Source organism: Cygnus olor, chromosome 19 (genome assembly GCF_009769625.2).
Source record: "Cygnus olor isolate bCygOlo1 chromosome 19, bCygOlo1.pri.v2, whole genome shotgun sequence".
Classification (NCBI taxonomy): Eukaryota; Metazoa; Chordata; class Aves; order Anseriformes; family Anatidae; genus Cygnus; species Cygnus olor.
Genome location: NC_049187.1, coordinates 1,016,804 through 1,029,819, shown reverse-complemented (window position 1 = coordinate 1,029,819; position 13,016 = coordinate 1,016,804). Strand labels below are relative to the sequence as shown.

The window sequence follows — 13,016 nt, the reverse complement described above, 5'->3', positions numbered from 1 at the left end:
GGTGCACGCGGGGCACGGGGAGCAGCACGCGTGCACACGCATCGTGTGCGCTCACATGCGGAGTGCCCACGGGCTGCGCTGCATGCGCGCACACATGCCCTGTGTACACGCGCATCATTGTGCAAATGTGGGCGCACACACAAAACACGGCAAGTCTACACTCCTGTCAGTGTGCAGGCGTGCTGGTTCACACACGCTGTGCCACACGCATACACGCATCCGTGTGCACACACGAGCACACACTGCACTGGGTGCACATACATGCTTACTGTCACGCAAACACATCCCACTCCATGCACTGCAAGCACACGCGCACAAAGTACTGCCTGTACACACCCACCTGCACACACCCACAGGCCATACACTTGAAGGTCTGTGCACCACAGCTGCACCCGCATCACACGCAGCACCACTGCTCCCCCCAGCACCGCACCACGCATGAAGCAGACACAAGCACACCCATTACCACACACACATGCATGAGAAACATGAGCACACTGGGGATCATAGATACACAGACAAAGAACACACATGCAACTTGCAGCCACACTGGAGGTGCACACACACACACATACACGCACACACACACTCCCCTTGCGCGTGCTCTGGGGGCTGAGCCCACCGTTCCCCCCGCTTGGGGTGACAGGTGGGCAGACAGGCACGTAAAAACCCACCCCCGCCTCAAATGCACTCGTGAGCATGCAAAAGGTGTCCACAGAGCTGTGCTTAGGTGCACGGGCATGCACGCAAAGCATGTGAACACCTGCACCACGAGGACCCATGCACACGGACATGCATAAACACGGGCACACCCCAGCACACAGAAGGGAAGGAGCTGAGGTGCTGGCGGAGCAGCGCTGGCAGGGTCGAGGCGCAGTTCCCCAGGGATGCAGGATGGCTGCAGACATCCCCAGGGATGCCGGCAGCACTGGGCAGGGAGCACAGCACAGGCTGTCCCTCGCCAGCAGCAGGGAAAGGGCTCAGTCGGGTCCCTCCCTGGCAGGAGGCTCCATTTCAGTGACCCAGCTGAGGGATGCCCGTGTCCAGGCCACCTCTATGCCTCATCCCCAAGGCAAACCCTGCAGGCAGGGGCGGCTGCCACGCTGAAATGCAGAGGGGGCTGTGGGTGCTGGGGTCAGGATGCTGGGGTGGCCACGCCATCCCAATGGTCCGACTACTCCTGGCCCCGCAGCCCCAGCACGGCGCACAGCCGCTCCCATCCTGGCTGGCTGGCGCTGCGCCCGAGCAGGGGGCTGCAAGGCAGAGGAGGGGCTGGGTGCCCGCCCCACATAATGGGTCCTCTCGGCCAGCTGCCGTGTGGCGTGGAGCAGCCCTCGCCTCCCTGCCTCTCCCCGCTATGCTTGGTGCTGCTCAAAGACCCATCCCCAAGCCCATGTCCCGGACCTGCCAGCACAACCCCCTCGCCCACCCCTGGTGTTGGCTGGGCAGCAGACACCCCCTCTGCCGCCTCCCCATACCCTGTGTGTTCTTCCCAGCCCCCTTCCCATAAATCCCTCCCATGGTAGGGTCTCCAAACCCTGTCCCAGCTCTCTCTGCACCCTCAGCCTGCTCCCCCCCCAGCACCGGGCAGGATCTGCCCTCATCCCACCCACCCAGTCCCCAGGCCCTTCCCTGGGCACACTTCATCCTCCTCTCCCATCCTACCAAGCCATCGCTCCAGCCTGGGTGCACAGCACGTCCGGGGGCTTGGGCAGATGTTTGGAGGAGGGAAGAGGGGCTATCTGCTCCTGGACATCAGTCCTTGCATCGATTCACCCTCGCTGGAGACCTGTCACCAGCTGGGGACATTCGTGGTGCTGTGAAAGTGCATTATTATAACAAAGGGTCCCCTAGGGATTACACAGCTCCTTTCCCCTTGGTTTGACACAAAACATGATCCTGCTGGAGACCGAAATCCCAGCCCACTAGAACGGCAGGATGTTGCTGGCATCCTCCCTCCCCATTTTGGCACAACCCCATCCCCTGCACCCCATCGCCCACGCTCCGGGCAGATCCCCTGTCAGCGCCCGAGAGCCAATGCCCCCGTGCCCCCCGGCTCTCTGGTTTCTCGGCGTGCTCGGGGCCAGATGGCTGATCTGCGCCGTGGCTCTGTGCTCTTCCTCCATCTCCGAGTCCCAGCTGACCACTTTGTTCATAATAGTCCTCGGAGGGGAATTACAACCGAGTATTAAATGTGTGGTTAAAGAAATCGCATTACATAGTGTGACTGTAAGGGAGATGCTTCCCTTTAATCTGTAATCCATGAAAGTTATTAGTTTAGCCGAGCAGCTCGGCGCGGCGTTTCCACCAAGACACAGCCCTGAGCAGACCCATCCCTCCGAGCCGCGGCAGGCTCGCTGCACCCCTCGCCGCGCCCTCGCTCCCAGGCGCAGTCGTGGCTTTGCTGATGATGATTACTTGAATGCCGCTGTCATGCTAACGTGGGGCTGTTTAACGTTGCAGAAAAGGAAAATCACACTCGATGGCCGATGTGCTCCTGTGAAATAATGTTTGTGTCATGTATCCTGTCCTGCAGGTCTATGCAATATTAGTTAGTCACCCTCCTGCTCCCAACGATCACCTAACACCAACACCTGTATCATACACAGCTGGCTTCTACAGGATCCCTGTCATTGGTCTGACAACACGCATGTCTATATATTCTGATAAGGTAACTGATGCATGTTTCTAGTCTAGTACCTCATACATGTGGTGTAAATCAAGAGTGCCTCAGGAGGGTTAATGATGTTAAACACTTCCTATGTGTCTGTCTGTCCATCCGTCCTCTCCGGTTAAACCCGCAGGTCCCTCCCTCTCTAGCATCCCCAGTACATCATTTTTTTGCAGCTGCCAGTGTTGACCTACATAGTGTGGGATGATTTCTGCAGCGTTTCTCTGCCAGGCTCGCTGCTCTTCAGCCAAGCCAAATGCTCGCACTTGCTCCTGCCCTGCTCACTAGAGGCAGCCAGGGGGTCCTGGGTGCTCCCCAGGTGCAGGGGGACCTGCGGATAGGCAAGAGGTTTTATGTGATATTGGCAAATGAGATAATAGAATTGCCTAACAAGTTATCTCGAGGCTAATTCCCCTTCCCTGGCCGTGCCCAAGGCCAGGCTGGATGGGGTTTTGGGCAGCCTGGGCTGGTGGGAGGGGTCCCTGCTCCATTCCCCATTGGAACCAGACGGGCTTTAGGGCCCCTTCCAACCCAAACCATCCCATGGCTTAGGCTGAGCAGCACTCAAGAAAGACTCAGATTCCAGTCTCAAACCACCCTCTGCTGTCCCCGTGGAAACACATGGATCTTGATGCTGGATGTGCTCCTGCTGTGCAGGATCTGGGGCCATGCCCTGGCGTGTGCTCTGAGATGCTCTGGTGCTGCATGCTCTCAGCTCACAGCCCCTCTGCAAAGCCCTGGCATGGCCAGGCTGTCCAGGTGCCATCACAGCCCTGGACCAAGGCAGCCTTGTGGAGGGTTTTGTTCAGCTGCACGAGCTTAGTGCGTGACAGCAGGCCTGCTCCAAAGCACGAATCATAGGCCTTTGCTTGGAAATTTTGAATATTCACAAATGCAAATGTTCAGTGCAAAAATAGTCACTCTGCCCACATGCTAAATGAAGCCAAATTTCAGGAGAGGAGGAGCAGAAGCTCCCAGAGACCCAGCCAGCAGCGATGCTCAGCAGAAGCAGCAGCAGGGCTTGGTAAAACCTCAGCAGGGTGGCCAGCAAACCAGGGCCATGGCAGAGGCAGGGCTGGGGACCTGCCGGGGTCCCTCCAGGCACTGCGGGAAGGGGAGGGGGCAGGGGAAAGGGTGATACCAGAGCTGGCTGACCAAGGGAGCAGGCAGCCGGGATGTGTAGGGGGATTTTCTTTGTGCTGATGTGAGGTGGGGATGGGCTGGACCTGCAATGCCAGCAGATCAGCTGCCGCTTCCAGAGGGTGACCTTGTGCTGAATTCTCCCGCTCACCCTGAGAGGGTGGGAACTTCCCATGCAGACATCCCCAGCCATCTTTCCCTATTTAAAAAATGTTCTCCACAAAAAAATGGCTGATAAACACCACCCGGTCCCCCTCAGAGCCATGGTGGTGGCAGGGGGATGCACTGCGGGCACTGGGCAGGCGCAGGGCCACAGGTGCCCTTGCACGCAGGGACTGGTGCCCTGCTCCAGGCACCTCTCGAGCATCCCTGCGGGGCTGGCCCCCGCTCAGCCACCTTCCTGCAGAGAGGGGCAATGCCTGCAGGAGCTTGGGCACGGGCAAAGACTGGACGGAGAGAAGAACAAGGAGGCTGAGCATTTGGCAGGCAGGCACTCAAGGGCACAGAAGAGTGAAGGAAAAGGTGAAGGCATGGGAGAGGGTTGTGCAAAGCAGGCTGGCACAGCACGGGGGTGTTCAGCTGCTTCCCGTTTTGGTTTTCAGTGATCAGCTTGCTATTTTGTTTTAATTCAGGAAATTATATCTTTTGGTTTAGTTTCTATGGAAACAAGCATGCAAGATCACTTTGTGTGCATGCTCCTGATTGGTTTTGAAGGCATCAGCCAATTTAAGCTAAATTTCACAGGGGGTTGAAGTCTCAGAGTTAATTATGGTCCTCCCAAGGTTAAACTGCTTGAGAGGGGAGGCGTGGGCCTCAAAAAGACAGATTTGCCCAGTTCCTTTTGATGCTTTTGGAGCATCTCCAGTGAAGTGCAGCACTCCACGAGCTGCAGCCAGCCCTTGGTGATGATACCTGAGGGAAGCAAGCTTTACTGCTCCTGGTATTCAAAGAACTGTTTGCTGCAGAAATGGGATTGCAGCCAGCAATCCCATTGATTGGGGCATTCACATCTCCTTTACGCCTCACCCAGAAAAATGAAATATCGTTGACACCTGGACCCTGACATTTTTCTGGAGAGGCAGTGGGGCAGGGGATCGGGGCAGCTCTGGACTGAGACCTGCTCTGCTGCTGGAAGAGGTGGAAATTGGAGCTTATGCAGGCTGCACTGGGAGAGGCACGTTAATGTCCAGCACCCAGTCCTGGTGGTTGAGATGAGGTCTGCCTCTCTCTCCAGCCTGGGTCTGGGGACGGCTTTTCCCTCTGGTTCCTTGTCTCACTCCATGCTCTCTCAGGGGGTTATTGCTCACTGAGAGAGGGGGTTTGGTTGTTTGTTTTCTTTTTTAATTATTATTATTGTTTTTATTGCTGGCCTCACTGTTAAGTGATGCTCAGCAGCAACGGTGTGAATCAAGGCGAGAAGCTGCACTGCAAATGGGGACAAAACCAATTTCCCCCAACCTCAGCTGAGGTGTCAGGGTCAGGACTTGAACAAGAAGTGATGTGAGAGGCAGGAGGGGGGCTCCCAGCCTCCTCCCCGCAGCGCAGCCATCAACAGGGGCAGCTGCAGGGGGTGACGGGCTCTGGGAGCAGCAGCCAGTGCTGCTGGCAGTGGCGGAGCCCACCCAGCCCAGCTCAGCAGAGCTTTCCACAGCCTCCGACGGAAGCTGGAGGGGACCAGAGCAGCCCCATTGCTCCCAAAGGACACCCTGTCCGTGCATCACAGGGGAGGGGAGGACGATGCATTTGCATCCGAGCTCCCCACACATCTGCCCCCACCGAAACCCCTCCCAGCACGCATCCGAGCTCTTGCAGAGTTATTTCAGCTTCCTCCCACGCCTGCAGCTTCCAGGAGGGGTCTCAGCGGGGTGGACAGGCTGAGCAGAGCAGGCAGCACAGTAGCTCAGGACCCTTCCACAGAGGCACTGGACAAGGCTTTTTAGTACCCAGCTGATTGTTTTGGCATAATTGGTACCTTTCTATATTGGGATTTCTGTCAGTCTCCTTGAAATTGCCCAATGGCTCAGTTTTGGGGTGTGTTGCTGGGAAGGGGACTGACCACATGATGCCCACAGGTTTTCAAACCAGAGCATACTGTTTCCTGCAGCCTGTAGGTAAAATGACTGTCCCAGCAATGGACAGGGAGCTGCAATGTGTCCTTAGGCTGAGAGAGGTAAAGAAGACAGCAACCCTTTCACTCACGGACCTGTACGTGGTCCTTATGTGGACACACGTGTAGTACCCGGTGGCCCCACGTGCAGCCACATACACCTGCGTCTCCTCAACCTCAGCTCTCTTCACACGTGCTCGTGTCAACAAAGTCAGCAGCACTAAAACCCTGCCGGTCCTAGGGCCCTGGCCCCAGCCTCGTAACCACAATCACTCCCGGTGTGTTTGGGTTTCCGCTGGGGTGATCCTGCTTTGAAGCCTGGATTCAGTCCCAGATGTTTTACCCCAGAAGCAGAGCTCAGCGGGGGGGCACAGGACTGAGCTCCCTCGTTTCGGCAGGGGACAGGAGGGTGCTGCAGGGAGCTGCTCCCGGGCTTGCTGCGGGCGATTCCCACGCGCCCATCCCAGCCACCCTGTACCCAGCAGGCACAGAGGGGAGCAAACGTTGTGAATCCTGCAAAATGACTTGCAAGGAGAGTTGCTGGTTGGTAATGAGGAGCGTTTTTGCTGTGTGCCCAATCTGAGGGGAAAAGCAGTGGGTAGTCAGGGTGTGTGCTGTGGTAGAGGTTATCAAAGCACCAAAACATGATCCCCAATGGCCTCTGCACATGACGAGCTGGACTTGTTAACCTTTGGGAGAATTTACTCTCATTTTTCCACCGACCTTTGGGCCCTGCAGAGAAGCTCAGGAGTCCCAGGTTCTTCAAAAGCAGGGTACAAAGATGGGATTGTTCATCCTGAAATCCAGACTCAGCATTTGCAATTAGCTTTTCTTCAATATCCTACTTAAAAATGACAGTTTGGAATCCGAGAGCTGAGATACCCTCATAGCAAGCCCATGACCTTTTTGACACTGCCTCAGAAAGTAAATATGCCTGAACCTACAGCAAGTAATGGGTGCCTCTGGCCTGGGGTGTGGAACTGGACCTGGAAATGCCTGGGAGTCTCCACCAAAGAGAGCTCAGATGCCATGCTTGCATGGAGACCACATTTCTTGTCCCACTTTGTCCCTCTTGGGCTTCTTCCTGGTCCCACTGTTCAGTGCTGGGCTTACAGGGTGAGCTGTATTTCTCATGCTCTGCACATGGTTGGGAATGTTTGTGCTAGTCATACAAAGCTGCACCTCTGTAACACTCATTATGGCTCTCCTGGTTCCTTTTCTCCTTTAGTTAAATAGCCACTGCTCTTCCCTGTCCTTCCATAATTAGGAAATGCTTCCAGGCTTTGGTATCTTGCTGCTGCCTCCATCATTTCCATGCTTTGGGCCAGGGCAGCTGAGCAGCCCCGCTGTCCTGGAGATGTCTCAGTGCACGGAGATGTGGCCGGGACAGGAGCTGTGCACTGCTTGTTGTGTTTGCATGCTTTGGTTGGACTTCATCACTGTGCTGTGCATGAGGAAAAGGCACTGGCTGGTCTGCCTGCTCCTCCTGCCTGGGTCCGTGATATACACAGTGCCTTTTCCCTCCCAGCCTGAGCTGCCATGGCAGAGTCAGGACATTTGTGACCCATTTGGGTCAGGTCCCTGGATGAGCAGCTCTGGACAAGCCCTGGTGGGTTCAGGGGGCCATCTCAGCCTAAAAAAGGAAACACTGTGGTGCTCTCCTTTCTGTCCCCTCCTGCTTAGACCTCTGCTTCCCTCCTGTGCAGAGCTGGTTTGCTGAGCTGGATCCATGCTGAGTGTAAGCACTTCCATTTTCCAATATCTGACTCTAGGGCCTTTTGGAGAAGCTGCATTTTTTGAAACCTCTCTGTCAGCTGCAGTTTTTGGTGCAATTGCTCCCCAAAGAGTGCTGTACTTAATTAGTCTGGAATTGCTATTACTCAATCATCCAACCATAATGATGTCTTTAACCAAATCAGATAGGTTAGCTGGGGCAGGAGTCCAGCACTGACTCCTCCTGCATGCTGCTGCAGAACAAGCTGACCTAGAAACAGTCCAACAGCGTATTATAAAACTGCTTTTCTGAGCTTTTCTCCTGACCAATGCCTGCTATATACCTGCATATATAGCAGGCACCCGCAGCTGCTCCTTACCATACTCTGAAGGCAATTTGTTTTCTTTGTGATGCCCATAGCTCTGTAATATTTTTGGACGGAGCAAAGAGCAAAGGCTGTATTTGCACTGAATATTTTTGACAGTTCATTCCTGGATAGGGTTTTTTTCACCAAGCATTTACGGGCCACAAAGCAAAAACCCTCTCTCCCATGCACTGGATAGACCACAGCAAAGCATGAAATCGTAGCCAAGGTTTGCTTCTCAGCCAAAAGAAAGGAGCGCAGGAACCAGCTGAAGGTGTGCAACCGCCAGGACAACCCAAAATTGCTGCTTTGCCTCTTTGGCCTTGCGTTCTCAGCCCTGCCCGGTCCCCCAGATGCACCCTGGCAGATGACCCACACCAGTCTATGTTTAGCTCTTGTTCTTCCTTGCAGAGCATCCACCTGTCCTTTTTGCGCACGGTCCCACCATACTCTCACCAGGCCAACGTCTGGTTTGAGATGATGAGAGTCTTCAACTGGAATCACGTCATTCTGATAGTCAGCGACGACCACGAAGGTCGTGCTGCACAAAAGAAGCTGGAGACCCTCTTGGAGGAGAGAGAGTCCAAGGTCAGTTCCTGAACATTGTCTTGTAGCTTTGTTTAAGCAACAACAACAAAACTAGAAGTCTCGGGCTGTTGTATGTATGTAGATTTCTGTATGTAAAACACCTTTTCTTTCCATTGTAACATGGCTAACATGCTTAAAGCATCAACAGTGTCTGACTAGTACCTGACAGAACTTTGTACTTTATTCATTTCACTTGCTTTGCCATGGTCAAAATCTCCTACATGTAAATCAACTACAAAATGAAGGGAAGGATAACCTGGAGCTCTGCAAATGCCTCGCCCAAGAGTCCCACCTAAGGAGAGGACCAGTCGCTCAGCTTAGGGAAGCACCTGCCCCACTTACAGCCACCCAGGGGCCCACCCAGACCCAGCAGTGCCAAACCAACCCAGAAAGCAGCTTCTGAATTGGCTAACTGGAGCTCACCTTAGTGGCTTAGGAGGGGCGAGGGCGGCCGGCGCGTTGATGCACAGAGGTGTAACACACCCTCTCTGTGCAGCTGTCAGCTCCGAGGTTAGGCTGATGCCCCCGTTCCCATCTCCATTGAAGCACACGCTAAATGCCGCTTTCCTGGAGCCTCATGCTGTCACCAGTGCGGCTGAGGCTGGCAGGAGGAGCTTTACCGAGGAGGTGCGCGGCATCTGCACACAGGGAAGCAGGGAGGGAGGCAGGGGAGGTCCCCTGAGCCTGCTAGAAATTTGGCAGGACAGCCACAGACCTGCTGCCACTGAGTAACGGGACCGAGCAAGCATTCAGGCCAAGCGGAGGAGGACAACACAGGGAGCTGGTTGGCTACAGCGGCTCAAAGGCAGACACCTACCTGGAGAGCAAGGAGCTTCCTGCCCCGTGGGGCAAAGTCTCAGCGCGCCCTCTTGCTCTGGGCAGCACTAGGTTCCTCTGGGGGAACAGAGCCCAAGCCCACCGCTGGGTCTGCAGCAGTGCATCCCTTCCTGCTCCCTCCTGGCTCATGGCCACAGTCTGATCTTCCCCAGCCCCAGCCGTGGCCTCTGGACGTTTGGCAGTCGACTGCTGAGATGTGCTCAAAGGCATCTCTCGTGCTTGGAGCTGGCATCTGAGCTGCAACCAGCCAGAGCAGCCTGCCGCTGCTCTTCCTCATCTCTTGTCAAGCCACCGAAGGAAACACTGGTGCAGAGACGTGGGCTGGCACAAACCGAGCTGACTGGCAGGCTTTTGGTTTTGGCACTGGACTTCAAGAAGTTCCACCCCCGCTGCAGCCTGGGCCATTGTGAGGCTCTGGTGTGCCACTGACCACGCTGGGATCCTCCTGCCTCCAAAGGCATCCCTGTTGGATCACGGCAGGACCGTGTTCCTCCCCACAGCCTCTTTCCAGCACAGTGTCCCTCACCCAGGGAGCACTGTGGTTGTTCCTGCTGTCAGTCCATCATCCCTTATCTTTTATCTTTTGGTTTCCACCTTCTGTTTTCCTGCAGCTCCTGTGCATCCTCTCTTGCTGCTCCCTCTCATGTCTCCCCTCTGCTTGCTCTGTGCAATGCTCCTGGGCACAGGGTGTATTTCTTCTTTGCTTGTCCATTGAACAGAAAAACCATTGAGACCTTGGGTTTGAAAGGCAGGGGAGAGAGGATCTGTCTTCAGATCTGTCCTGCATTTGAGCTGAATCTATGACATCTCTTGGTGTGTCCTGGCAGCTGCGGGGCTACTCTGGATGCCCTGGCCATCCCCAGAATGGGGCTTGTGCTCCGTGGTGGTAGGTCACGGCGTCTTTCCTTTGGGGTCTGCCACAAGCTCTTGGTTCTCTTTCCCTTGAGCTTGCTTTTGTCAAACTGGCTGGACTGGCTGGTCTGGAAGGTGGTAGCTGCTCCCATCAGGGCTTTCCTCTCTTCCTCATTTCTTCTGCTAATTGCCCTTCTAATCACTACTGTGCCAACTCTTCATGCTGTGAGGGGGTGCCCCGGTCCCCTCCCCAGCTTTCTCCAGGGCATCCTGAGCCCTGGGGAGGCAGCAGGCAGGAGAGCTGCTCTTGACCTCCTCACAGCTTGGATCACAGCCCCTGAGGACCTGGGAGACCTGTAGCGAGTGAGAGGCTCACCTGGCCCTAGCACGGCTTGTCTCTGGGGTCTGCGCCAGCCCTGGCTGTTCCTCAGGCATGGATGTGTACTTCAAGCAAGTGCTTGGAGCCCAACACTTGACCAGCCCAGCCCAGCCCAGCCCTGGCACACCCACGTGCAAGCCTTGACTGAGGTGTCTGCAGTAGCTCTTCACCAGGGGCTGCTGCTTGGTCCCTGGCTGAGCGGCACAGCTCTGCGCTGATTGGGCTCAGGGAGGTACCAGATGCTGTGAAACTCAGAGCTTGTCCAAGTCAGGGGTGGAAGGTCCCTGGGGTACCAGCTCCCTTCTTCTGGGACGGTGGTGTTCATGCAAGTGGTAATTTTTAAGCGAATGCTGGAGAACCTGGTGGAAAGTGAATTTTGAATTTGTGGGTCCCTGAGTGAAACATGGGATGAGGAGCAGGGAAGAGCTGTGGGACCACACAGAAAAAGTGGAAAGAGAGGAGACGTTTCTGGTGATTGCAATAAGGATGGAGAGAGGGAGAGGCAGAGGTGATCAGGTGCCATCAGGTCCAGCTGTGGTGGACCCAAGACTCTGCTTCGCTTTGCTGACCAGCTTCAGTCTAGGTGCCAGCACATCCCGGGCACATGAGGTCAACCATGTCTGAAGGCTGCAGAATGGATGACCAAGTTTCCAGCTAAATTGATGGTGCCTGAGGGAAAGTGGCCAGTCTCTCTTCACTGGAGAGCATTCGTGCTGTCCTGCTGCTGCAGCTCTGCTCTCCTCCAAGGCTGTGTTCCTCCCACTCACCACAATTGGAGCAGACTCGAAGAAGCAGTTGCAGAAAATCCCACTGTGGACGCCATCAGAAGTAAAGGCAGAGCCGGGCTTGGAGCAGATTTTCCTCCTCAGATTCTTTTCCTTGCAAGAACCCAACTTCTTAGAGCAGTGAAAAGTCTGCCAGACTGTGCCCACGGAGAAGAGAGGGCAGATCACACAGCTGCACAGATGGGACACCTGGCAGAGCACCTTGCCGAAGCCGGGCCCGAGAGCTCAGGAAGAAGCATGCAGTTTAGTCTGGAAAGCGAGACACAGAGGTTAAACCTGGCTGCCTGAGGAACAACCTGGGAAATGGAACCCTTGTGTTACCGGAGTGCAAAGGTTCAGGTTCCTGGCAAGAATCAGTTGCCATAAGATACTGCAAAATGGAGATGTAATAGAGCCATGTCCTGCACCCCACACAGGCAGGTCAGGGATGCCCAGCTGGGGTGGGAAGGGGCCGAGAAGAAGGGGTCAGACTGTCCCACCAAGGCTGCCTGGCGCTGCCCTGCAGGCCCCATCAGGCTGGCACTGGGAGGACTGCGGGGCTGCTCCCGGGGTGTCGTGTGGGGGTCTGTGTGTGCTGCTGGGGTCACAGCCCCGGGAGCTGGCCCCATCAGCCCCCAGGGTGCTGCTGGAGGGGAAGAAACCTCCAGAAGCAGGTTTCATGCCCCTGGTCCCTGGGGGCCATGCAGCGGGAGCGGCTCAGGCAGGAGGCAGGGGAGAGGCAGGCTCCCTGCTCCGCTCCCCACGGGACCACCTGCACGGGCCGAGCACCCCTGCAGCCCCACAGGCACCCTGCCTCCAGCAGAGCCACCAGGTGCCCCCCAGCACCAGGTAAAACTACAGTGTCATCCCATGATCACCATTGCTTCATACTGCCATGCTTTGAGCCAACACAGGACATAGCAAGCTTTTTTCTTTCTCTTTTGGATGACAACAGAGCTCCAAAAAGCTGCTCCCTCCTTGCAGGAGGTGAGAAGTTCTGCTGAGGCTCCTCACATGCTGCAAACTCTCTTAGGGAGAACAGGAGTGAAATGGTAATAGTAACGGTAGTGATGCTAACGCTTTGATAGTAACAGTTTGTGTTTATCCAGCACTTTCCGTACACAACATTTTGTCCTTTACTTCCACAGTAATTCCATGGAATTCCCACCACTTAGGCCCTTAGAGATGCGTAGATTGTTTCTGAGCTTAAGATAAAAATTCCTTGCTGAAGAATTCCCCAGTCCCACAAGGGAAACGCAACTGCACCGTGACAGCTGTGGCACTCAGGCTTGCTCTAACCAGTACGGCTTTGCACCCTGACGCTCCCGCGAGAGCTGAGGCACTCTCTCCTGATAGTGGTTTTTGCGAGCTCCAGCGTTATAGAGACCCTTTAGCAAACAGTGGAGGAGGAGGTGGATGTTGGATTGCTTTACTACACGTCATTTTCAACTGTTTATAATATTCTTCTGTGTCTACATATTTTCTCTGTGCACATTATTCATCAGAGTAAAAAAAGGAACTATGAAAACCTCGACCAACTTTCCTATGACAACAAGCGAGGACCCAAGGTATATATGCATGGAAATGCACGCCGCCCACC

The 13,016-nt window shown here is 55.2% G+C and overlaps 1 protein-coding gene across 17 annotated transcripts in view; it reads left to right on the top strand.

Annotated features, from left to right (window-relative positions):
- The window catches only part of GRIN1 (glutamate ionotropic receptor NMDA type subunit 1), a 34,384-nt gene that overhangs the window by 797 nt on the left and 20,571 nt on the right, over positions 1–13,016 (top strand). For 13 of the 17 annotated variants that reach the window (XR_005813812.1, XR_005813814.1, XR_005813815.1 and 10 more), the window contains exons 2-4: positions 2,537–2,671; positions 8,408–8,584; positions 12,922–12,984. Coding sequence is in view for 11 of the 17 variants with exons in the window: in XM_040531798.1 (XP_040387732.1) it covers positions 2,537–2,671; positions 8,408–8,584; positions 12,922–12,984 (375 nt within the window). In the remaining 6 variants the exon portion in view is untranslated. The remainder of the gene's footprint in view (positions 1–2,536; positions 2,672–8,407; positions 8,585–12,921; positions 12,985–13,016) is intronic. The other 4 variants (XR_005813813.1, XR_005813816.1, XM_040531807.1 and 1 more) reach the window with 1 other exon arrangement.